General features: G+C 47.2%; 1 protein-coding gene across 1 annotated transcript; it reads left to right on the top strand.

The window, feature by feature from the left end:
• Nucleotides 1–1,707: 1,707 nt before the first annotated feature.
• On the top strand, nt 1,708–16,655 carry HVCN1 (hydrogen voltage gated channel 1). The gene is made up of 6 exons (XM_065417886.1): nt 1,708–1,726; nt 10,366–10,607; nt 11,759–11,863; nt 13,060–13,291; nt 15,681–15,793; nt 16,226–16,655. Exons 2-6 carry the CDS (start codon nt 10,404–10,406, stop codon nt 16,289–16,291), a joined length of 720 nt encoding a protein of 239 aa, XP_065273958.1. The 5' UTR covers nt 1,708–1,726; nt 10,366–10,403; the 3' UTR covers nt 16,292–16,655.
• Nucleotides 16,656–16,674: the final 19 nt, after the last annotated feature.

Genomic DNA, 16,674 nt, shown 5'->3' with positions numbered 1-16,674 from the left:
AGACTTGATCATTGTTCCACAGTAGAATCTAAAATGCTAGTGTAGACAAGACTATAGGGAACTCTGGTGACAGAGATTGTAGCTTCTATATTTGGCTCATCCCCTTTTCTGAGTGCCTTCCAGTAGTGCACTAAGTCAGTGGCTCTCAACCTTTCTAGATTACTGAACCTCTTTCAGGAGTCGGATTTGTCTTGCACACCCTCAAGTTACACCTCACTTAAAAACTACTTGCTTACAAAATTCAGAGATAAAAGTGCAAAAGGGTCACAGCACATTATTTCTGAAAAACTGCTGACTTTCTAATGTTTACCATATAATTATAAAATAAATCAATTGGAATATAAATATTGTACTTACCTTTCAGTGTATAGTATATAGGGCAGTATAAATAAGTCATTGTATAACATTTTAGTTTGTACTGACTTTGCTAGAGCTTTTGATGTAGCCTGTTGTAAAACTAGGCAAATATCTAGATGAGTTGATGTACCCCCTGGAAGACCTCTGCGTACCTACCCCTGGTTGAGAACCACTGCATTAAGTGACCTGACCAACATTATCACGTGTTGTTCGGTCGCTCATTCTATCCCAAGAGGGGAAACTTGAGGATCCTTTGTGGCTTATTTATTTACAAGCTTGAACTCACTAGCATTCATCAATTTCTAAACTATAGTTTATAGTTACCTTGAGTAGCCATTGTTCAGCCAGGGAGCTCTACAAGTATTTAAATAAGAAAGGGGATGGGAGTCCGAGGTAACAGATACAGTAGCTGCTATTAGTGATCACACTTACCACATCAATCCAGGGCTTTCCCATGCTGAGTTTAGGGAATACTGCAAATACTCCTATGTATTTATTTGCAGCTACGGTGAAGGGTAGGGCACAAAAACTGGAGATAGCTTTTCCTCCCGCACTGGGCACAGTCCTGATCAGTGACCAAGAATTAAGGGGAAATTGTCAGGGAGAGATTAAAAGCCATTAAAATAAATCACAAAACTATAAATTGTGTTTGTATCTAAATGAAAACAGGATTGCCTTCCCCTGAGACGTCTGCAGCCCAAACAGGGCCGGAGAAGCAGGCAGTGGAGTGGAACAGACCAGATTATGGTCACTGTCCTGCAGCAGGGTGAAGCGCAGACGATGTAAGCAAACAGCAGCAGTGGGGGGTAATAAGGGGATCGGCACGTTCAAATACCCCGAGCTGTTGTTAGTGGCCGGCTGAGAACATGGTAACCCCCACAGACGCTGCACGAACTCTCAGGAAAGTTTCCCCCCTGGCTGGGGAAGGCAGAATCCACCGCAGCCGGCGGGGTTTGATGTTTCCCGAGCAATAGGAACTCGGGCCGGGGCCAGGGCCAGTGGCTGAGTTTCGGGCGCACCTTTCCCCGGGGGAACGAGACGCCAGGTTTTCTTCGCCTGGCCTGCGCCACGTGGGGAGAGGCGTGGACGGGGGCGGGCTGGAGGATGCCAGGGGCCGAGGGAAAGTTTGCAGGAAGAATCCACCTTCCAGGAACCGGATAACGGGAAACCGAGTCCACCCCTCAAACTTTGTTTTTTTCTCCACTCTCTGGCTTGCACCAATGAGGGGGAAGGGGTGGAGGGAGGCCACGCATCCGGCGCAGGGTTACTGCCAGTGCCAGCCCCGGGGCGGGGGAGAGCTCAGCTCAGCTCGTTCCGGAGCTCGGCCGGGGGGGCAGCGGCTGGCGGACGCGGGCAGCCCGGAGACACGGTACCGCTCTGCCTGGCGGGGGACTGGCTTTTCCTGGCGCTCCGCGGGCGGGCTCTGGGCGGCCCCTGACTCTGCTGCTCCGGGCGGGCGAGATGCCCCGTGTCCCGCAGCGGGGCTCAGCCCTCCGGCCGGGGCGTGGGGCGGCGGGCTCTGCCCGGCGGGGAACGCGGGTCTCTGGGCGGGCGGGCGCCGGGGCTGAGCCAGGAGCCGAGAGACTTAATGAGTCCAACAGACCAGCCCCTCCGGGGGCACCGGCGGGACGGGGACGGGGCAGATCACCGGCAGGGGAGGCGCTGGACAGGCTGCCTGGCTGGGGGGCACTGGCCCAGCCTCCGCTCTGGGTCTGTGCTTGGGGCAAACAGCCTCCCCTTGTGCGCTACCTCCTGGTGCCTTCGGAGTTCCTGGGCTAACAGAGGGGGGAGCATGTGAAGTCTGTCCTTGTGATGGCTGTTCAGGGAGCCCATCCCCATAGCCTCTGGTCTCTGCACCACACACCAACCGCTGCATAGCGCCCCCTGGGGACGGAAAGTGTCTCCAAGCGGCAGAGGCTCTGATGCCATCTGTATCTAGACAGCCTGCTGAGAGACAAGCTCTTCCTAGGCCATCTACAATGGACTAAACAAAAGCCGCCAAGTTATGCCCCTGCTCCTTATTTTCATTGATTTATATGTAGATTTAAAATAACGATGCCCATCCACGGCTCCAGGTGCCCGTATGTAGCTAATTGTAAATATAATTAAATAGAAGCATTAAAATAAGTTCCATAGGCACTCAGCCAGCCACCAGTCCCCTTCATCGTCTAGGAAGCACCCCCTGCACTTTCTCCAGCGATCGCCCCAAACTGGCCTTCTGCACTGGGCCTGGTCAGTGGCCAAATCTAGGTTATTTTGAACCAAGGAAGGAAGCAAGCAAGTTCCAGAGTCTTGGAGGCCTTCCCAGTCACCCCTTCTCTTGTGTAACAAAAGGGAGCCAGTTTGAGTGCAAGTATGGCATGGAGCGGTAGGGTGACCAGACAGCAAATGTGAAAAATCAGGACGGGGGTGAGGGGTAATAGGAGTCTATATAAGAAAAAGACCCAAAAATCGGGACTGTCCCTATAAAATCGGGACATCTGGTCACCCTATGGAGTGGGAAGGCTGGTCCCAGGCCGTTTAGGGCTTTAAAGGTCATAATCAGCAGGCAGCCAGTGCACATCCCGGAACCCTGGTGTCATTTGCTCCCGTGAGAAGCCCCTCGCAGCAAGCAAGCTGCTGCCTTTTGCATCAGCTTCACTCTCCAAGGGTACGTCTATGCAGCGGCTGGGAATGGGCCTCCCAACCCGGGTAGACAGACTGGTGCTAGCTCTGCTCGTAGCATCCATACTGCTCGTTTTAGCACACCAGCTCAAGCAGTGCCAGCGTGACTCTGTCTGCCCAGGCTGGGAGGCACAACCCCAAATGGTTTGAAGGTGCAGCTCCACGTCAATCACGTTGCAATAGTCTAATCTTGAGGTGACAAAAAGCATGGGTGACCATGGCCATGTGCCCTTATCCTAAAGGAAAAGTCACCTCCTCCTAGCCAGGTGCAGATGGTAAAAAGCTGACGGGGAGACTGCTGTAATGTGCAGTGTAATCTAATATTTAATGCTTGATCTTCATGCAGGGGCTGGCAGCAGCCTCTTTGGAAGAACCTCTCACAAACTTTCAAGCATGTTATTCTTTCAGTCCATTTTAATCAATCCTGAGTTGTGATCAGTGTACAAATAAGTGTGTATGGGGGGGAGGGGTGACAAGCCTGAGAGGGATGGTGGACAGGAAGAGGTTATTGCTAACTATTGAGCAATTTTACTAGTTAGTGGGTAAACTAGACTTGGATCTCCTGTTTATTTTACATCACTGCCAGTGATTCATGCTGGATTTAGTGCATGTTTGAAGACTATTTCATAGTTTGCAGTGTATTTATTGTAACAATTTGAGACTTGATTTTTTTTTTTAATATGTCACCTGACGACATTTTGCATTTGTTTTGTTACTGTGGCTTTATGGGGCTGTTTTTGGCATAGCATTACTTTCATTTCTTCAAGACTTCCTAATTTGGCAGTTGGGTGTAAATATCGAACTTCTCTTAATGTCATGTAACATCTGAGCGTGTCTATATAAGAAGTGAGGCTGAACCAGTCACCCCAGGCCTTTGGGGAAGTTTGGACCAGCGTGACTCTAAACCAAATGTCCTGTGTTTCTGGAGAAGTTTAGACCAGGATGTGATCTTTCCATGTGGACCTATCTGATTCATATGGGGTTCACTGAAGTCAATGGAAAGACACCCCCACTGACTCCACTGGGTTCAGGCCCATGTAGAGTAATTGAGTCCAGGAAGTACAGAATAAGCAACCAACGAGGCAGATTTCTAATTGGACTTCTATTGATGAAAGTGAAGCTAAGGATGTGCATTTAGCGATAGGGGTGGAAATGGTCCAGTAGATACGGCAGTAGACTGGGACTTGGGAGGCTTTTGTTCTGTTCCTGCCCTGCCATAGACTCCCTGTGTGATCTTGGACTAATCCCATAGTGCCTCTTTGGCTCAGTTCCCCATGTGTGAAATGGGGTAATAGCACTGCTGTACCTCACAGAGGTACTAGGAAAATAAATCCTATCTGAGCTCTTCACAGTGGCAACCAGATAAGTATCTAACATAGATTAGTGGAGACTAATAAAACAGTATCAGAGTGGTAGCCGTGTTAGTCTGTATCCACAAAAACAACGAGGAGTCCGGTGGCACCTTAAAGACTAACAGATTTATTTGGGCATAAGCTTTCGTGGGTAAAAAAGCCCAGAGCTCTCCAGGCATCTGAAGAAGTGGGGTTTTTACCCACCAAAGCTTATGCCCATATATATCTGTTAGTCTTTAAGGTGCCACCAGATTCCTCATTGTTTTAATAAAACAGTGACACCCCGACCCACTCCAGGCTGTATAACCCCCTGACCAAAAAACAAACACTGAACTGCAGCATCTTGCATTTTAATCTGAAATCTCCAGTGATCCCAGGGACTGCAAAACTGACCACACCACTGCCATATTTTAGGAGCTATCTTCTTGTGAACGTCTGAAGCTGAAATGGTAAATGTTTGACTAGGAGAATTCTGACTTCTGTAAGAGGAATCTTGTTCTTCTTATTTTAGTACTGGGAATAAAAGATTTTTCTTTTGTTTATTGGTGCAGATCTCAGCCCATTTGGTAAGATGCAAGATCAGCTAAAGAGATGGAACAAAAGACAACAAATAATAAAGTCAGGGAAATTTGTTTTCCTGCCTTTTGGAGCCACAGGCTGTCTTTGTAGCTGCCCTTGAGAGGTGCTAGGGAGAGCCCCTGAGAAGGGTAAAGTCCTCCAAGACATGATTTCAACTGCAATTCACTGAGCTATTTATTCCCAGCCAAAGGGGAGTCAGAGGCTACAGGTTCTATTGCAAGGCAGGGCAGAAGATGTTCTGTAGCAGCAAAGTTGACAAAGTAACACCAGATGCAGCACCCCCATCTTATCCCATCACATCTAGCCGGTATTCTAGCCCAGTTTAGGGCCTGTTCCAAAGTCCACTGAAGGCAATAGAAAGACTCCCTTTGACTTCAGTGGCTTCTGGATTAGATCCTTAACCTGATTTAGTTTTAGTCTTCCCTTCCCGCAGCTACAGAAACTCTGGTGTTTACCTTGAACTTTCTCCTATAGCTTTTCACCTTTTGAAGGATTCTTGAGGAAGCAGGATTATCCCTGAAGCCGTAACTCTGAAGTTTGCTCAGTACAATATGGAGGCCTTAGCCCTGGTGAAAATAAGATATCATCATAGTGACAGTTTCACACAATGCACAATTAACCTGTGGAACTTACTGCCACAGGATGGTGTGAAGGCCAAAAGTATAATTGGGTTCAAAAAGTACAAGAGAGGTCCATCAATGGGTATTAGCCAAGATGGTCAGGGATGTGACCCCATGCTCAGGGCGTCCCTAAGCGTCTGACTGCCAGAAGCCAGGAGGGGAAGACAGGTGGATCTCTCCAAAATTGCCCTGTTCTGTTCACCCCCCATGGAAGCTCTGGCACTGGGCTAACTGGACCACTGGTCTGTCCCAGTATGGCAGTTCTTCATTCCCAGCACTAAGTCTGCCTGTGTTGCTGGAATCATAGAAGCTCTCCACTCCCCCATTTATTTTAGGATAGATTGTGCTGCTCATGTTTTGTTTTGTTTTTTCCCCCAAGTCCGCATCCTCATAGATCAGGGGTGGGCAAACTACAGCCTGGGGGCCACATCCGGCCCTCCAGATGTTTTAATCCGGCTCTTGAGCTCCCCCTGGGTAGTGGGGTCCAGGGCTTGCCCTGCTCTGTGTGGCTCCTGGAAATAGTGGCATGTCCCCCCTCCGGCTCCTACGTGTAGGGGCAGCCAAGGGGCTCTGTACGCTGCCCCCGCCCCAAGCTCCTATTGGCTGGGAACCGCAACCAATGGGAGCTGTTGGGACGGTGCCTGTGGACAGGGCATCATGCAGAGCCACCTGGCCGCGCCTCCGCGTAGGAGCCAGAGGGGGAACATGCCGCGGCTTCTGGGAGCTGCTTGAGGTAAGCGCTGCCCGGAGCCTGCACCTCTGACCCCCTCCTGCACTCCAACCCTCTGCCCCAACCCTGATCCCCCTCCCACCCTCCAAACCCCTCGGTTCCAGCCCAGAGCACCCTCCTGCACCCACAACCCCTCATCCCCAGCCCCACCCCAGAGCTATCACCTCCAGCCAGAGCCTTCACCCCCCCCACACACACACCAACCCCCTTGCCCCAGCCCAGAGCCCCCTCCTGCACCCTGAACTCCTCATTTCTGGCCCCACCCCCTGAGCCTGCACCCCCAGTGGAGCCCTCACCCCTTCCTGCACTCCAACCCCCAATTTCCTGAGCATTCATGGCCCCCCTATACAATTTCCATACCCAGATGTGGCCCTTGGGCCAAAAAGTTTGCCCATCCCTGTCGTAGATAATCATGTAAACCAGGAGACTTGAAAAAAAACATGAGCCGTGTGCAACTCTTTGCTTTAGATTTTGTTGAGAAAAGTTTGACAGCCATGGTTAGATCTTCCTGCACTTCTGTTTCTGATCCACTGTTACCGTTCAACAAGCATGTTCTGGTCAGAGGCCTCAACCAGGTAGAGTCCATTGTGGTAGGTGCTGCACAAGCACAATTTTCAATTAAATTCAGTGAGACTCTTTGGCATGACCCATTACGTAAGCATTGCCAAAGCATAGGGAAATGACAAGACCGCCCTCAGCCATCTGTCACAGGTGGGTACAACCCACCCCGGCTACACACTGTGTTGGGGTTTGATCCCTTGTGGCCATTAGTCATTGCTGTCTGGTCTGATCAGGTGGCCGATTGCAACAGCGTGTGATGCCATCTCTCCTTTCTCACAGCTCTTCCGTGTCACTTTTTGAAGAGACGTCTCTTATTGTTCCTGATCGTTTGATGAAATATTTTTCTGGCACTTCCCCATATTTGGGACATTGAAGTAGAAAGTGTTTCTCTGTCTCAGTCTCTCCCTCTGTCACAGTCACTTCATCCGGTAAATGACAGTCCCTGCTCCAAAGAGATCTAATTGTTTCTATCCTTGTATGTTCTCTGAGGGTCATGTACATTCTAATTTTTACCTTTCCTAGCCCAGCTTCTTAAAAACAAACCCTCGTTATTGCTCAACTCTGAGGATAGCGACATTTGTCACAAATGGAATGATGTCCGTACCCATTCAATGCGCGGTAATATTAGAGAACCCTAATCAAGTTTAACTTCTAAGAGCCAATCTCCTCGTAGGCATAAATTAATGATAAACAATACTTATTGGAAATCCTACATAAAGGTCATCTAACTTCCCTGTGTTACATGTTTTACTAATTTTCCATTGTTGGTCATAGTAACTTGGTGCCTAATGGAAATGCAGCCGTTTGATGGATGAGCAGGTCAATTGGGCCTTTTATTTTTCACCACTAGGTTGTGGGATAAGTGGTGGTGTTTCACCTCTGTCATTTTATTATTTGTTTTTAGACATTTTGAAGTATCTAGTTAGTCTCCCTGCTGTTTGGCAACACACAAGGAACAATTCTCAGACAAGTAGTATAAACAGATTAGCTGGGCCAGGTACCTTGCCCTCTTCAGGGGAAAGGACTTCCTGGCTCTAAAAACTTCCCTAAATCCCATGTTACCTATAGTGTTATATCAAGGGTGGTGCAGGGGCAGGGGGGTGTACAGTACCCTAGCCATGGTGATGGAGGGGCGGGGGGGTGTACGGTACCCTGGCCGTGGTGGTGGAGGGGCTGGGGGGGTGCGGTACCCCGGCTGTGGTGGTGGAGGGGCTGGGGAGGGTGCGGTACCCCGGCCGTGGTGGTGATGGAGGGGCGGGGGAGGGGTACGGTACCCGGGCCGTGGTGGTGGAGGGGCTGGGGGGGGGGGGTGCGGTACTCGGCCCGTGGTGGTGGAGGGGCTGGGGGGGGGGCGGCACCCGGGCCGTGGTGGTGGAGGGGCTGGGGGTGTGCGGTACCCCGGCCGTGGTGATGGAGGGGCTGGGGGGGTGCGGTACTCTAGCCGTGGTGGTGGAGGGGCTGGGGGGGGGGGTACGGTACCCCGGCCGTGGTGGTGGAGGGGCGGGGTGTGTGTGCGGTACCCCGGCCGTGGTAGTGGAGGGGCAGGGGGGGTGTGGTACCCCGGCCATGGTGATGGAGGGGCGGGGGGGGGTGCGGTATCAGTGAGGCATGTGGGTAGCTGCAGAATGGAACCATCCAGGCTGACTGTCAAATCAGCTGCTAAAATCTTGAGATGATTTCCCCATAACCTGTGAAAGCTGCTGTGCCACCCCAGAAGGCAGCAACGCTCCGATCCTGCAAACGGTGTCAGCAGCGCTCAGTGCTAGCCGGGGTATTTGCCAAACAGTTACTTGTAAGATCAGAGCCTGAGTGCCTGGACTTCATTCTCAAGTTCCTGCAGGGGCGGCAGAGAGGATCTTTGCAATGATTCAGAAAGGGAGTTAATTTAACCCCTTCCTTCCTTCCTATGGCCTAGATCCTGCAGTGGGTCTGCTAACTCAGGCTCTCTTTCCTGTGCAGATTCCTGATCCCCCTCATCCCTTAAAGAGAGCAGAGCACTGTAGAGTAGCCCTCTGGCTGCCAAATTCTTCACAGGCAAGGATGATTCTCTGGTATCCCCCACAGCACTGAGAGTGCCCCAGGACATATTCTCTTTCAGCTCCCAGGGGTTCTGTTAACTGACCTGGACCTGGCTGCTTTACCAGGTGGTGGGTTTAACCCGGAACCTGCTTGTCTGGGTCTTTTCAGGAGAACAAGGAAGAAAGGTTCTGGTGACCAATTTGTGCGTTTTCCTTTCCCCAGTATGTTTTGTATCAAAGGTCACTGTTGCAATAGGGGGCATCCATCCACTCCTTCCCTTCCTGCTATATCCTTCTCTGCACCCAATGCCTTAGGGCTGGTTCTGTTGGTGCAACATGGAGAAGCACTTAACTGAGATTACAGTTAAAATAATCATTATTGCATCTCTGTTTGTTGTGGGTGTGGACCCACCTTTACCGCAGACCTTAGTGGAATGTAACCTGTCACCACCTGGTAAAGCAGCCAGGTCCAGGTCAGTTAACAGAACCCCTGGGAGCTGAAAGAGAATATGTCCTGGGGCACTGTCAGTGCTGTGGGGGATACCAGAGAATCATCCTTGCCTGTGAAGGGCATGGAGAAAGAAGACGGCACTAGAAGCAGTAAAGCACAGAGACCCCAGACAGAGCAATCAGGAAAAATGTACCCCAGAAGTGAGAGACAGAAACTTAAGTTACTGAAATACACTGAGGCCTGAAGGATACATCTGTTCCTGAAAACGTGCGTAAAGCCTTGGTTAAATAACCGTTTGGTTCCATGGCAAAAGCCTAAATAGACATGAGACCTGTTTCCGCTAAAAACTGTGCTGCTTGGAGACAGATGTAAATAAAGCATTTAAAGTGACTACTTTTTCTTGCACTATTTGTCCTGCTTATCTGTCTGCATGCGAAAATATTTGATTTCCCTCAACCCTATGACAACATGCAGGTTGTTAAGCAAAGCAAGTGACAATGTCTCTAAGCAATTTTTGATCAACAAGGTCAATTTCATGCCAGTCTACAAACTACTTGCTATCTTCTAAAAATAACACGACACTCTTGTGAACTACCCTTGTGGGAGAACTTATTTGGAGAGTATCCCTAATGCCTCGTGGAGCACTAGGACAAATTTGGAAACCTAGATACAATATATGTGATACCTGTAGTAAAGCATCTGTTAGATGGGAAAGCAGACCTGTGTGTTAACCAGCTTATCTTCGTGGTGTGGTTAAGAATCTGTCAAGATTTGATATTGGAAGAGATCAAGCAGGAAACAGATATAAGTTTCCATTGAGTTGAGCCTCACACCCAGAGATCTGAATGGGGTCAGTGTGGTTCTGAAACCTGAGTTGTAAGTAGATACACTTGCAAGTATTCAAAAGGCTGTTGTTGCTTTCCCATTTCAAAGCATTGCTGAGCTGTGTTTTGGGAGGAATTCAGATTCCTGGGATGTTTCAGGGCAGTGGTTTACATTGCTGAACTAACGTTCTGACTGTGTATTCCCATAGTGTGTTTCTGCAGAGTAATGTTCGCTTAACCAAGAGCCATGTCGCTGTATCTGAAACACTTCACTGTTGTGGGAGACGACCCCGCGCAGTGGGGCAATGACTACAAGAAATGGGAGGAAGAGCAGGTGGAGGAGGAAGGTGGGCAGAAGCCGGAAGATTCAACGATTAACATGAATTCCTCAGTCAGACCTCGTTCCTTCCAGGACATGATGAAAAAGCTCTTCAGCTCCCACAAATTTCAGGTAGGGTTACAAGCAGCCAAGAAAAACCCTGACTCACCCAAGTAGGCCTGTTGAAACAATTGCATTACAAATTCATGGAATTAGAATAGATGTAAAAGAAATAATAAATTCTAACATTGAAGGGGGCATGGGCAGATAAGAACTCTTTAAAAGACCCATAATCTCCTATGTGAAAATCAGCAAAGAATCTGCTGAACTAGTACTGTGTGATATGTAGAATCTGCTGAACTAGTACAAAAAGAACAGGAGTACTTGTGGCACCTTAGAGACTAACAAATTTATTAGAGCATAAGCTTTCGTGGGCTAGAACCCACTTCTTCGGATGCTGTAGCCCACGAAAGCTTATGCTCTAATAAATTTGTTAGTCTCTAAGGTGCCACAAGTACTCCTGTTCTTTTTGCGGATACAGACTAACACGGCTGCTACTCTGAAACCTGAACTAGTACATTCTTTCTCAAATCCACGACTCAGTTTGAAGTGAGTCACAGCATTTCCTGAGATGCTGAGCAATGGAAAGCTCTCCTAATGCTGATCTTTCTGTGAGGTGGAGGCTGAGTGGGAATTCACCCTGAGTTCCTATGTGAGGAGGGATTTCCTAATGAACTCCCATTGCTGAGTAAGGAGAAATCTTTGGTTGACCTGGAGGGACTTCTGCTTATTTTCAGTACTAAACGAGGTCACATGTAAATGAAGCAATTTCATACGTTTAAACAGGACTTTGCACATTTAGTTATAAACTACTTATTGCGGGCAGTCATCTAAACTGGAAAATCAAGGGCCAGATCCTGCAACCCTTACTAAAGCGAGTAATCCACATGATATTAATGAGACTGCTTCCATGAGTAAGGAATTACAGCATTGAGACTGGTAAGTGTTCCTTTCGCTGCAGCAACTGTCTGCGTTAGTGATGAGGGCACCTAGGGTCTTAGATAGGCACAAATGGAAACTAATCTAAATACAATCAAGCCAATCAGCCATCCAGGGCAGCTTTCACAGCTCTGCTAGTTTTCAGGCTGAATGTCCTGGTAAGATTGTACATATGCAGGCTGGATAATTTTAGCATGAATTTGTTTGTCAATTGCCCTAAATAGTGCAAACATTAAACAAAAGAGAGTATTTATTATCCTGCTGTTGTTTTCCTCTCCTCACAGATATTGATTGTTTGCTTGGTCATTTTGGATGCTTTGTTGGTGCTCGCTGAATTGCTTCTGGACTTGAAAATCATCCACCCAGACAAACATGAAATAGCACCAAAGGTAAAATGCAGACAAATCTCTGAGTGAACCAGTCTCTCTCCTCCACGGCAGTTCAAAGCCAGATAGCAAGATAGGGAGGCAGACACACAGAATTCTTCCTTCCAGCAGCCACTGGGATTGGGGAACCTCAGATCTATCAAAGTGGTAGTAGTTGGAGGCTACAAAAGATGGAGATCCCATGCAGGGCCTAAGGATGGCACCCTGGCTTCTGCAATTGAGACCGGACTAATCTACCCTTCCCCACTCTCTGGTCTGGGTCTTGCTCTATAGCATTTGTCTCTACAGGTACTCAAAGCTTTCCCGAGTTGCAGAGTGAAATTACTGTGATCCCTGTCTGCTTTATGACTGCCCATAGAGTTCTGAAAGGCGGCAGTGAAAACTGACAAGACTTTGCTCTTGGGACTGCTCCACACAGCACAGGCCTTGTAGCTCTTTGTCTGCAGACGAACGAAGATGACACTTAGGCTTGGTCTATGCTAGAAAATTAGGTTGGTTTAACTATGTTGATCAGGGATGTGAAAAATCCACACTCCAACCGGTGTTGTTAAGCCGACTTAAGTCCTCGTGTAGACGTCAATGGAAGAATTCTGCTGTCAACCTACCTACTGCCTCTCGGGGAGGTGGATTACCTACACCAACAGACGAACCCTTCCTATCTGTATAGACAGAGTCTCACGGAAGTGCTACATTAGCGCAGTTGTGTTTTAAGTGTAGACAAGCTCTTAGTTATCCACTGTTGTTCTCTTAGGACTTGCTTTTTCACTAGGAAAAAAAATGTATTTTTAATTGGTGTTAAAATAAGCAGTGTTACAATCCTAGTGAAGACAAGGCAGTTGTAGTTTTAACCCATGTTAGCTGGTTGAAGTAAACTCTAGGAGGGACCTCATTTAGTATGTGTTAAAGGCCTTGTCTACACTAGACTTTTAAAACATGTTAGCTAATGTGCTGACAACACCCCTGACATCCTAGTTTAGGTAAGGCCTTAGACCATCCAGAGATACTATGCAAATGTTTGGTGGCTTCTCTTCTGTTCAGCAAGATCCTTTTGTTACACACATTTAATCACTTTGCCTATTCGCTGTTCAACCAAAGGTGCAGGAGTACTTCTAATATAATGAAGGACATGCATCAGACTAATTTGCTAATATTAATAGCTGTATGGCTTCTACTTACTACCTGGCATTGTCTTTTCCCAGGTATTTCACTACCTGAGCCTTTCTATTGTAACCCTCTTTTTGGTGGAAGTTGGGTTTAAAATATTTGTCTATCGCCTGGAATTCTTTCACCACAAGTTTGAAGTCCTGGATGGAATAGTGGTGGTGGTTTCGTTTATCATCGATGTCGTCCTTCTGTTTCGGGAACATGAATTTCAAGCGGCTGGACTATTGATCCTACTCCGACTGTGGCGAGTGGCCAGAATTATAAATGGTAAGTTTGTCAGATAGTTAGTTTCAGGGAATTCGCTGGCTATTTTACTTGCTGAACCAAGTGTGTGTGTGTGTGGGCAGGGGGGCGAAGGGTTCCAAAGACGTATGCAAGAGGCACATTTGCTAACCTGTGTCCTGATCTTGCATTAAGTGCCATGTGGACACAGGTGTTTTGCCCATGCAGATTTTGTTGCAGGAGTTTAGCCTGAGTTAGTTTGTAAGCTCTTTGGGGCAGGGATCATCTGTTTGTTGTGGTAGCACAGCTCATATGCAGTAGGGACCCGATTTGTGGCAGAACCCAGATGCCCTAACCAAATAATACCCATGTATCCAGCACACTACTCTTAAAACATTCTTAGATTACTCACTCTTGAAGAGGGATAACATATGCTTTGTTTTTGTATTATGTGAGTGTCTTAATAACATGTCAGGGGGGAATAGTGTAGTCTCTGTCCTTCTGGGATTCCAGTTCACTAGTAAAATATGCATTTTGCCACTTCAGCACTTCCTCTTGTCACTGTCACTTTTCCAGATTGCTGCTGGTGGTGATCTGGATAACAGCCCTTGTGCTACTTGGGATCTTTTTCCAGTTGATTCTGGTTTAATTGTGCAGTACTATGAAAATATGTACAAGCCTACCTGCCCTAAATATGTCACTCACAAAAAAGGATTTAGAATTGTTTACATTTTTCCTTGAGATCAGCAAAGAAAAAATTAAAAGGCTGGCAGTGATATTTCTCCTCCTCCCTCCCCTTCCAGACCTTGCTGCTACTGTAACAAAACAGTACATATAAAAAAGACACATACCCAGTAGCTGGAACCATTTCCTTCCTGCATCACAAAGAACCTATTTTGGCATTAAATATGTGAAGTCCTGATCTTCCCCCATTCAAGGCTAAAACCTCAGACCTACACCTGTACTGTAGCCCCTGTACACAGCGCCTACAAATTCACTTTACACAACTGCCCATTAGTTGACACAGTTGTGAATCACCATTTATTTAGGACAAAGCGAAGATATTTGTGTCCATAACGTGTGGCTTGCACAGATTTAAATACAAAATGGTCACCTCTAGGAAAAAGGGAGAATAAATGAACTTTGGGGGTAGAAACAGACGCTGACCTTAATCTGGAGTGAAGGTTGGAGACTAACAGTGGCCTAGAGTGAGTCTCTAATGATGCATATGTAAGTCACTGCTATCAGTCTTAAGATGTAATCTTAGTTGAAGCTAAACGTTTTAGTCCTGTCTCAAATATTTACAAGGAAGGGGAGTTCTTATCTTTGGGGTTTTGCTTTCCCTTCCCTTTGATCCAGATCTCCCTAATGTTCATAACAGGAGTCTGTTGTACAAATAAATGAAGCCAGGTCGCTCACATTTCCTGAATTGCTGGAAGGAACAAGTTTAGACAGGGTGGGGACAGATTCTGGCTTTATCAGGATTCCATAGCTTTCAGGTTGTGTTCAGGCCAGGTGGTTGCAGTCATCAGATGCGCACACATGCCCTGGGAGGAGGTGGAATCTATGCACAAAAGCCGTGTAGATGTTTCCATTCTCCTTTAGAGAGGCAAGAACTTGAAAATCAGGGCCGTGAAGTATGCAGAACCGGCTCCAGTACTACAGCATGTAGCAGCAGGTATACAAAGCATAGGATGCCAGCTTTTTGATTACATTGCACTGTCACCCAACAGGAGGCTCTAGCGGCTAGGAAGAATTTGGTGATGCAGTTCTTTGTAAAGAAAAGGGTGGTAAGATAATTCTTGCCTCAGCTATGGGGGAGGAATTATATGCAATGGCTTTAGTAAAGGAAAGACACTTGTATCCTGAAGGGAAATGGAATGTCCTTCTTCCAGAGGCATTTAAAGAGAAGTTAAAAGCTTTAAAGAACAAGTGAAACCCTGGTCAAGGCAGCACCCCAGCCTGTGGATCTAGACTGGATGGTCAGTGTTTTATCTTCCTGTTTTAGTGGGTTCCAAAAGAGTACTTGCTCTCCTCAGTTGCGCTTTATGCTAGGTTAGGTTAAGGCCAAGGCCATAACAATGGAAAACCTGTGTTTAAAATGGAAGGAACAAATTGTTACTCAACCACACATCCCCTTGAGTTCTGCTGAAGGACTAAATTCAAAGTAGAGATTTGAATGACCGGGACCTGGTCATTAGTGGCCGAGTGCCACTTCTCAGCAAGCTGTTGGTGTTTGAAGTCCCTGTGGGGCTAATTTGAGAACCGTATTACGAAAAGCATGACTTGGGGGCAGAAGAGGAGGCAGAAGCAGAGTTTGAGAGGCTACATGGATATAAAACAAAAGACTTGAGCACAAACCACAGATGCTATTAACTTCCTACTGTCTGCTGTTTTACATCATAAAGCTAATCCTCCCTGCATTGTTTCCTAGGAATAATTTTATCAGTAAAGACACGCTCTGAACAACAGGTGTCGAAGCTGAAGCAAGCAAATCTGCAACTTACTACAAAAGTCGAACAACTGGAATACAGCTGCACAGAGAAGGTAAGAAGGGTCATAAAAATGTAAACAGCTGCATGAGCTGGACTACAGTCCTTTCCCAGCAACTAGCTATCTAGGAGACCAATGGCCAGCGTGATGCTCTGGGCTCTGTTTTGTCCCAGCAATATGATTTGGAATGTTGCACGTTGGCCATGAAATCTACCCAGCTCCTATGCAGTTGGTACGAGAGCACTTTGGGGTGTCCTATAAACAAAAGGGCCCATTCAAACAAGGGTCATGATATTTCCAATTCCCTCTACCACTTCTATTATGTAGGGTAAGCACATATTTGATTTAGCAATGCCTTGTTGAAGAGCTGCGCTGTTTCCCTGCAGGGATGGCTCCCTTTTCAGCAATGGGAGAAGAGCTCTATGGTTATAGCTTGGAAAGTGTTTGAGGATGAGAGCTACATTAATAAGATTTTATTTCCAACAGGAGCAAGAAATCGAAAGGCTCAACAAGCTGTTACAACAGCATGGACTTGTCCGCCAGCCCCAATAAAAGACTGTCTGTCTAGGGCGAGGGAAATCCGTCCCTGAGGAAGTTCCAGTGCAAAAAATGCTAGTTTTAACCAACCCTTGTTGACCTCTAAGATACTTTATATACCTCCGTGCTCTCTTGTACAGTATGGTCTAGATGTAGTTTCTACTTTACTACCCCTGAGATTTAATCAAAAGAGTCTGGCTAAAGGTGTTGCAAAGCTCCTGTAGTGTACAGGTAGTCTTACAACAGATTATTGAAAAATTAAACACGCATTCTCCCTTAAACAATGTATTGCATAAATCTTTAATTGTAGAGCTGTACAGTGAATGCTGCAACAAATGTAATAAAGTCAGATATTTACAAAGCGGTGAATATTGGGGGCGCAACTTATTTCAAGGAGT

Source organism: Emys orbicularis, chromosome 16 (genome assembly GCF_028017835.1).
Source record: "Emys orbicularis isolate rEmyOrb1 chromosome 16, rEmyOrb1.hap1, whole genome shotgun sequence".
NCBI classification, from domain to species: domain Eukaryota; kingdom Metazoa; phylum Chordata; order Testudines; family Emydidae; genus Emys; species Emys orbicularis.
This window is presented reverse-complemented; position numbering and strand designations above follow the sequence as displayed.